This window comes from Teleopsis dalmanni, chromosome 2 (assembly GCF_002237135.1).
Source record: "Teleopsis dalmanni isolate 2A chromosome 2, ASM223713v2, whole genome shotgun sequence".
Taxonomy (NCBI): domain Eukaryota; kingdom Metazoa; phylum Arthropoda; class Insecta; order Diptera; family Diopsidae; genus Teleopsis; species Teleopsis dalmanni.
In genome coordinates this window covers 202,349,352-202,359,023 of record NC_051847.1, presented here as the reverse complement: position 1 = coordinate 202,359,023, position 9,672 = coordinate 202,349,352, and the positions used below count along the sequence as shown (strand labels likewise).

Below are 9,672 nucleotides of genomic sequence, written 5' to 3'. Positions count from 1 at the left end.
GATTTTCCTTGTATACACAAATCATTCGTTTTCTGTTGAACATGTATAATTACTATTGAATAATAGGCTATTCTTACTTAATTATTTATAATGGACATATATAAAAATCAATATATTCATTCACTCTTTGACTTCATATATTGAAGTCATTGAAATTGATTCAGAAATTTTTTAAAGAGGTTTTCGAACAGAAGTGAAAAAACAACAAAAATTTATTTTTTAAATTATTTAAATTAATTGAATTTTTGGTTGACCATACAGCTGTTTCGAGTATTGCCAAATACCCCTCATCAGTGGTCTTGGAAATAATTCTTGTATTTAATTATTCGTAAATAATTATTTTTGAGACTGCAAGTACCAGGAATCGAACTCGGGTCCTGCCAAATATGAAGCTCAGAATCAGCGCACCTTAACCAACTGATCCAAAGCCGTACTTGACTTTTTATGTTCGCACATTTTTGCTGGAGTTTTGTTACTTTTGCTATGAAAGTTTTTATTAACAATTTTACTTGCTGTATTTATATATTAGAACTAAATCATAAACCAGCTGTAGAATAATTGAATTAATTAATTAATTATATTTTTTATTTTTAATTGTTAAATTTCAAAACTATTCTATTATAAATTTCAAAACTATTCTTATTTGTTGCATGATTTGTTCTTTCTTATGTATAGAACCTAATCTAGGAACGTAATGCTGAGAAAGTCATGCTAATGTTACTCCACTAGTCGCACGGGCGAGAACCAATATTTTTTATGGAATATGCTGAAACATTTTAATCACTCCCTGAATGTGATTACAAGGGTACGTTCTTTTTTAACAGTGAGTAATCTACCTTGCTGGTAAGTTTTGCAAAAAGCTCTTGCAAAATGTTACTAACACATTCATTTGAGATCAAACATCTTACACACCTAAATTAAGCGATCTTCCACTATGATGTCAAGAATTTTATTCACCATACTAACAATTTATACCTTACTTGGGTGTCCTGATCGTTCCGCATTATTGGTGCTAATGTGCCCACAGAATGTCTCCACAATGATGGTTAAAATTTCTTTATGTTTAAGAGATATTTTTTATTAAAAAGGATTAAAATTTCACCACAATTTGTGGGTATTAACTGATGTCAAAAGAATGTCACTACTCAGAACAATAAGTCAGACTGACTTTAAAATTTTGCCAGATTACATTAATATATTAAAAAATATTTAATACTGTTTTACTACTCTTATCATTGTATAATTAATATCTCTCGACTGTAAAGAAACAAAATAAATATTTCATCAAAAAATTATTGTATAAAGTATGCTTTGAGATAAATTTTTTGAAATAATTATATTTGATATATTGAAATCATTTGTTTTCAGAAGTACAATTTTTGTATAAGATTTTCTCAAGTGATAGTATATTGTCTTTGAGTATTGGAAACTGATATCAATAAGTATAATTTTTTGGTGTCAAAATATTAATCGTACATTGCTGAATTTAAAAAGGTATTTCAATTAATTATAAGTTAATAATTATATAATTTTAATTTAATTTTATACTCAGCTCTACGATAGTGAACCGTTGCTAAATATTTAAAAAGATTTTACATTATTGATATACTTAAAAAAGTTTCAAATCATTACTTTTGATATAGTAGATAAAATAAATTAATCGACCTTGATTAATGAATCTACTCTTGCTCCACGGCAGGAAGTTAATTGCTGGTTGAATCGTATTTAGGTATAATCTGTATTGCAAAACTGTTTAAACCGTGCGGTTAAGTTTATCACTACAACTTGATTAATTGAATTAGAATCAGAGCTCTTTCGCCATAAAACTATGGTATTCTTTAAACATTAGTTGCTAGTTGGTGCCTTTTTAAAATAAATTTAGAAGTAGGATTACTTTTTTATGCTCTTCAGAATAATCTTTCACCTATAAGTACGTTTTTTATTAATTAGAATAGGTGTGATAGTAAAAACTTAGTAGATAAAAATTATAATTTTTCATAAAGTAGGCTTTGATAGACAAATATATTTGATGTATTTAAAGATTTATTTTTTTTATTCGTACAATATTTGTTTCTTATATTCACTTAGAAAAGTGTGTATGTCAGATTATTATTGAAAGTCAAATAAATCGTGATTAATTGCAATTGAGGAAATCAACTTTGGACACTTATCTAGTATTTAAATATTTTGGAATCTAAAGAGGTTTGTATATACAGCATTTTATTTAAGAAGAAGTACATATTAAAAATAAGAGCAAAGTTACATATTAAATACAAATTAGTTGAACTCAAACACTGGTTTATAAAGGTAAATAAAAGAAGTGTTGGTTATTATTTTATACATCAGATAAACGAATAGGCATTACATAGAATAAAAGTTAAAATTGTTTACCTATATAACTTATACAGCTAATATAGCTTCTTTTTGTTATTTTTTATCAAACAAAATAAAATGGGTCGGTGGTAATAGATTTACAAACAATAAAGTGTTATACTTCACTTCCTTCAAGAAAAGTGCCAAAGCTATATACATTATCAGAAGAAACCCTTCAACCAATAAAAATGAAAAAGTTCGGACTTCATTACAAAGCGTAAATTTGAAGATTTTTGATTTATTTATACATCGCGTACAGACACCTATCACTTGCTACATATAATGACGTTTTGTACGAATGTTTTGTTGATAGATGGTTAAACAATGATATGGTAAATAAGTCGATGATATTAATTTAAAACTTTTTCAAACAGTTCTTGCAATTTTAATAACTCCCAAACAATGCTACCAACAAGAGAAAACATTTTATAGATATTTTTTAGATTTGATCACTAAAGTGTTAAAAAAAATTTCAAATTCACACTAAAGTGTGTATTATTCTATTGGTTTTAAGTGTTTTAAGTGATTTCGAACTTCAGAAAATTTTTAATAAAGTCGTATTATAGATTCGATCTTAAATCACAGGGATGGTTTAAGCTGGATCGAGACGTGTCAACAAACTGATTAAAAAATAAAAATTTCGAAAGTGTGAGATATGTTTTTCTTCCCGACCTTTTTATTACTCAAGCTGTAACTAAAAACGATAAAAAGTATTGTATTTGCTCGTTAAAATATTTTATAAAAACGATCTATTAAAGAACACACTTTTGTTGGTTAGTTTTTATGTATAAAAACTTTTATTTATTATTATTTATTTGTTATTATAATAGTCTTATTTGCATCTACAAATAAAATGCAACTGACATATACACATTCAAAAATAAAATCCTGTACTTAATTCTGGAAATTCTAATTTTTTCCTTCAGTTCTCTTTCCTATATTTAAGTAAGAACATTCCTACTACTTTTGCTTCCCCTTCCACACGACACGTCAGCACAAAGACTTAACTGTCATCTTTGCAAAAGTCAAAATTCAATGCTGTGCCTTCTAAGAGATTTCCATAAAGGAAAACATTTATGAAAACCTTGTCGTTTACAGTTGATAAAATGCATGTGCAAGTACATCTTCTCTTGATACTGAATTGTTGTTGTACGGTTGGTCTAAGTTGAAATGCGGTGCGGTGCAGTGCAACAGGAATTGCATTTGATCTTTTGCCTGCCACAGCTTTGAATTAATTTGTCGCAAAGTTTTCACTTGTGGTTCCTTATGATTTGTGTTTCATGCATATTTAGTCTCAGCATCCATACAGTAAAGTCAACATACACAAACTAATATATCTTAGTTAACAATTTCCAGCTAACATATATACGAGTATAGATATATATGTTTATCTGTTTTACTTCCCTTCCTTGGGTTTTGTTCTTCTTCCTTTTCTTAAGATTTTCCTGTTGTGTGGATATTGTGGAGTGCTCATATGTGCTCATATGTTCTCATATGTGCTTCAGTTGGTTGCATATGAAGGAGCTGTTTTAGCTTATCAAGCACATTGCGTTATGTGGCACCTCAAGTGTGTTGAAAGTTTTCCTGAACACTCCATTTCAAAACTTGAAATAATCTTGAGAATATTGTAAAATAATATGTATTTTGATTAGTATTAAAGTACTTACAATTATAAATTTTGATTTTATATATTTAATGTTACGTTTCAAGGTTTTAGAATTTTTATAGTTTATATATATTTACAAAGTATTTGCACTACAACAATTTAAGCTTGAGGGCTAAATTATTTTCGTGCATCACTTATTTAGCCACAGTACTAAGGAAACGATTTAGATTTTAATTTAGCGGCAGTAATCCAGGCCCTTAGAAATTAACACTGCAAAGCACACCTGACATTTTCGCCTGAGTGTACTTTTGCCCGTGTAACTTAATGACTTGAACGTGTATGCATTGCAAGACATGGTGCGGTGCACCAACTGTAAACTGTGATTAAATTTGGCAAATAGTGGCAGAAAGTATGGGAAAATGTTTGAAGGTAGATTGTACTCATGTCAAAATTACTACAACGGAAACTAATTGTAAATTTCAAGTTTCAACCTAAGAAAACTTGACTTTGCATGAACATAGAATCAGGAAAGTTTAAGAAAATGTTTTTGTTATGTTTTCTCAAAAGAAAAAATATGACGTGATTATTTTAAAAGTTTAAAATATTTTTATATATACTATATTCATAAAAATATTTGAAATAATTGTATAAGAAGAAGTGTGATTATGAAAGCATTTAGTATATTAAATCATGAAGTGGACGAGAGGGAAGAAGTTGGTAAATAATACCTCAAAACGTATTTTCACTAATTTTGTCGACAAATGAGTGTTTTGTTAGGCAAAAAATTGATTTTAAAATATTGACAGGAAAGTAATATAAATTAATTTAAATTGAACCAATGAATCATATATTTCTTTACAACTAGTTCATTGAAGACTAATTCAGATTTAATTACTATCTGTATTGTGAATCTGTTTACACAGTAGTATTAAGTTGATCAGTACAAACTGATCAACGGTACAATTAAAGCACCGTCTTTATAAGAATATGACAGTCTTCAAACAGAATAACTGGATAGTTGCTGCCCTTTCAAGATAAATTTCCAAAATGGGACAGTCTTTTCATGCTCTTCATATTAATTTAGCACTTAAAATTACGGGTTTTGATAATTAGTTGTGACAGTAGAGATTTAGTAAATAAAAAATTACGATTTTGTGTAAAGTAAGCTTTGACATACAAATATTTTTGATGTGTTCAAAATATATACATTTTCTTCTTCTTCTTCTTCTTCTTCTTGAGTTAGTGCTATTACGCACTTTTACTCTATAATGGCTGGGGGGTTTATCACTACCCCACACTAGGCTTTAACTAGGCTAAAAAATCATATCATTTATTTGTCTTTTAATTGATGACGGACCTTAAATCAGCATATCTTCCTGAGAGTCCAGAAGTGGACTTGAGGATTGTTATGGCAGGGGTAAGTAGCGTATCAACTTTAGTGAATAATTTTAAAGCTCTGTCTCTGATATATTTTTTCACTGAGTCAATCCTAAAGATCTCTTATGTTATTGTCCGTTGAATCTAATGTACCATGGAATCTTAAACAGTTTTCTTAAAGGCCAGGTTTTTGAGCTATCTTGTATTTAATTGCTTAAGGTGGTATTTGAGGCTTTGCTATATGTAACACATTCCGTACAGAAGTGCAGGTCTAATTACTTGCGTATAAAGTAAACTTTTTGTTTTTTAAAAGTTGAAGTGATAATTATTAAATAGCGGCTTTAATAAATGTAGAATCTTAGAGCAGCTATTCCGTTTGTATTTCAAATGTTTAAGCCAATTGAACCGTTTGTCAAAAGTGACCCCCAAATATTTTATGTTATCCTCCCACCGTATCTCCGTGTCGCAAACGCTCACTCTTGGAGGATGCTGTCTTCTTTTTCGAGTTATAAATATAGCCTTGGTTTTGTCTTTATTAATTTTAATCTTCCATTTTTGGAAGTATTCCACCATAAGGTCTATATTTCCCTGTAACGTGTTGCTCACATTTATGGCATCCCGATCCGAGTAGATCAAGCATGTGTCGTCTGCGTAAAGCGCCATTGATGTGGGACTTAAGGTGGGGATGTCTGCCGTGTATACATTAAACAATGTGGGAGACAAAGGCGACCCTTGAGGTACACCTGCTACAATTGATCGGGCGGACGAAAGAGTGCTATTAATTTTAGTACGGAAGGACCTTTCTTGCAGGAAGCTACCAATGATTTTAGTCAAACCACTAGGGATCCCAAAACGGGCTAATTTGACTATTAGACCATCATGCCAGACCTTGTCAAAAGCTTTGGCTATGTCAAATATAATCATCCCGGTTGACTCCCGTTTACTTAGAGCGGTTTGTATCAGCTGCGCAGTTCTGGCTAGTTGTAGTTCCGTGGAGAGATTATCCCTAAACCCGAATTGTTCATCAGGAAGTATATTTAGGGCATTTACCGCTGTTTTAAGCCTAGTCAGGATTACTCGTTCTGCCAATTTCCCCATAGTTGGGAGCAGACTGATAGGACGCCAGTTCTGCGGAAATGAAGGATTCTTGTCCGGTTTAGGAAACACTACGACTGAGGCCAACTTCCAGGCCTTTGGAAATTCGTATAATATTTGTTTCTAATTTTTACTTAGAAAAAAGTGTGTTAGATTATTCTGCAAAGTCAAATAAATGGTAAATAATTTTAATTGACTAAAATTTGGACCGGACTTATATTTGTATATTTTGGAATCTAAAAAGGTTTGGTATACATAGCAATTTTTTTATAAAGAATTTAATGAGCATAAGAACATAATTTTGTAATAGTCCAATTATATATATTTTCCATTAACATTAACAATTTATGTTGATTAATGTTCACTAAATAAGTTTTTGTGTACATATTACTGGAATGTATCACTTGAGTACCTTAACTGATATATTGCCTTATGTATAGCTGAAACTTAACAAGTTTGCATACTGTAATTAATATTGAGTTATTTATTATATGAATGTGCGATTTTAGTCTATATTAATTGCTATATCGTGTAAAAAAAATGTGTGTTATATATACATAATGTTAGTATGTTATATATACTTATAACATACTATAAAATATTCCAAACTATTGCTTTTAAAAGTAGTAGTAGAATCAATCAATCTTTATTCAATGAATCCTATTTTGTGCTACGGCATGAAGTTCATTATAGTCGCAAATAATTTCACTTGAGGAAACCAATTTCGACACTTATCTGATATTTGTATATTACAGAATCTAAATAGGTTTGCTACATTATTTTACAAAATTTGTCTTTTCAAGGAAAAGTCTTCGAGTTGTTCTGTGAAGGAATAGAGATTTGTTTGATAGCTTCCTCTTCCTCCTATACACTACATTTTCTTCTATGGAACTTTTTTTAATGTTTCGAATTGCAAATATTCGTTTATTAGTAATTGGCGGAAATCACCAATGAATGTTTGTCCAACATTCTAAATATGTAAAAATTTTATCGGTTTTAACTATGTTTTTCGTGCAAAATATAGGTACCGACATCCATAAGTCGGGAAGGCATGTACCATGTACCTTTTTTACAGTTATACAGCAAATCTATATCAATAAATCTAATCTATAATTTTATAATTATTTTGATTAGTGAACTATTTTTTAAATTATGGCGGATAAAATAATCAAAGACATGTTTGGCAAGTTAAACAAAACAGATGAAAAATATTTGATAAATTTTTTAACTAAGGAAAATATGACGTATGAGGATTATTTACAAGGCAAATCAAATAAAGAGGCTATGGTTGAATGTGAAGGTTTAAATAATCAAAGCATGATTGATTTGGGAAAGAACGTGCCAGAGTATCAAAAACTGCTCGAAATTAATTCGCATAATAATATAGGCAAGAAAAACTTGAATGCTGATCTGCAATGTTATGAAGTCCAAGAAAAACCTTCTCAGTGTGATGCGGTAGCATCTAGTAGCCTTCAATCTGAATTATTGAATGAAACAAATATATGTCCAAATCTTACCGGTGCATGTGATAACATCAATCCACGTCAACTTATTGAAGCCAAGTTAAAGCGAACATTACGACGTAATTCCAGCAGATGTCCAATATGTTTAAAGAAAGTTAGAAAAAAGATTTGTGTGTTTTCAATATGGTTTGCTTTAAAAAAATGTTTAACAATTTTTTTTCATAAGCAGATCTCAAGACAGCTTCAAAAATCTATTTGGGTTTTGGTTCCAAATGCTTAGACAAAAAACTAGAGAAGGAAGGTACGCATGTTGGTGTTTGCAAAGAATACGCTGCATATAGTAAGTATTATATAATATGTGAATAAGTTTTAAGCTGCATTTATTATTACTATAGTCCAAGACAAGAATGTCGTTACGGTAGAAGATTGTGATCCTTGCACAAGTGCGAAATGCTCTGGTAAGAAACTAGAGAAGAAGGATACGCATGTCGATATTTGCAAAGAATATGCTGAAAACAGTAAGTTTTACATAATTGTAATTGTAATAAATGTACTTTAAATTTGTAATATATAGACCAAGGTAAAAATGATGTTACGTTGAAAAATTGTGATCCTTGTACAAGTGTGAAGTCAAATATTACAAATGGAAACCCACAGGTTGCATTAAAACGCCAAAATAAAGGAGGTGAGTTCAAATTTGTGTAATTTCTTTAATCACTGAGGTAGTATATTGGTTACCTATAGGTAAAGGGATATACGGCAAAAATGATCGTTGCTACCGCTGCGGAAAGATATTGGGCAAAAGCAATTTTAAAAATCTACGTAGTAAAATTTCGAAGCGTGGGGTTGATTCCTTCATTAGAAATGCCGCTAGGGCAGGAGGATATAAGTACAGATTTGGGGAAGGTTCTTTGGATTGCATTACAGAAAACTTTCCCAATGCTAAGGATTGCAAGAAATTAAAAGATCAATGTAAAGTTATAAATAAGGTACAACGGTCGAAGAGAAAGGTTATATTTAGGGCTATTAAACCGAAGCTTCGAAAAAGGAGATTTTAGGTTGTTTATCCAAAATGTACTAATGTCCTAATTGTACAAAATGCCAAAATTTTCTGTTTTTCAGTTTTGGACTAAAAAATTAATTAAAACTTAAAATCAAAATTTTATACATATATGAAATAAAAATTATATTTGTACATTATTATTTATTTCGAATAAAAACATGCATGTACACAAAATGCTTTAACTTTATTATATTATTAAGGTGGTATACAGACGTCACTTCCCGTACAAATTATTATGGAAATACGACTATATGAGAATAAACATCTCTTACTTTTATTTATTTATATCGAACTTGTTTGTAATACAATAAACAGTTTTCAGAAACTTCTCCAGTCTGGACAATATAGATAAATACAGAAACTAATATAATACGGAGAAACTAGATATATTTCTAACATTTCTTATAATTAAGTTTTAAAGAGATACATATTGTAATTATTTACTTATGCAATTAATATTGCTTATAATGCAATATTAATATTGCTTGTTGTAGTAAAAAAATTAATTATTATATCCCATTAACTTACCACATTAACTTAAAGCTTCATTGTATATGCTGTAAGCAGTACATATACTCGTATATGAACAAATCTTCCCTTACAAGGCATTTGCTTAGATAAGGTTTTGTTTTTTCAGCGATTCTTAGGGAGGGATTTTGATATATTAACTGATACAAGGTAAGCATAAAGTATTA

At 29.8% G+C, this 9,672-nt stretch overlaps 1 protein-coding gene across 4 annotated transcripts; it reads left to right on the top strand.

Annotated features, from left to right (window-relative positions):
- Positions 1-1,360: 1,360 nt before the first annotated feature.
- Positions 1,361-9,071, top strand: LOC119684142. 4 transcript variants are annotated; one of them, XM_038098106.1, is made up of 6 exons: positions 1,361-1,494; positions 7,586-8,084; positions 8,144-8,254; positions 8,310-8,432; positions 8,489-8,599; positions 8,659-9,071. In XM_038098106.1, exons 2-6 carry the CDS (start codon positions 7,604-7,606, stop codon positions 8,970-8,972), a joined length of 1,140 nt encoding a protein of 379 aa, XP_037954034.1. In that variant the 5' UTR covers positions 1,361-1,494; positions 7,586-7,603; the 3' UTR covers positions 8,973-9,071. The 4 variants fall into 4 exon arrangements, with proteins under 4 accessions (XP_037954034.1, XP_037954033.1, XP_037954035.1 ...); XM_038098105.1 differs by lacking the exon at positions 1,361-1,494 and adding an exon at positions 2,065-2,202; XM_038098107.1 differs by lacking the exon at positions 1,361-1,494 and adding an exon at positions 6,604-6,695.
- Positions 9,072-9,672: the final 601 nt, after the last annotated feature.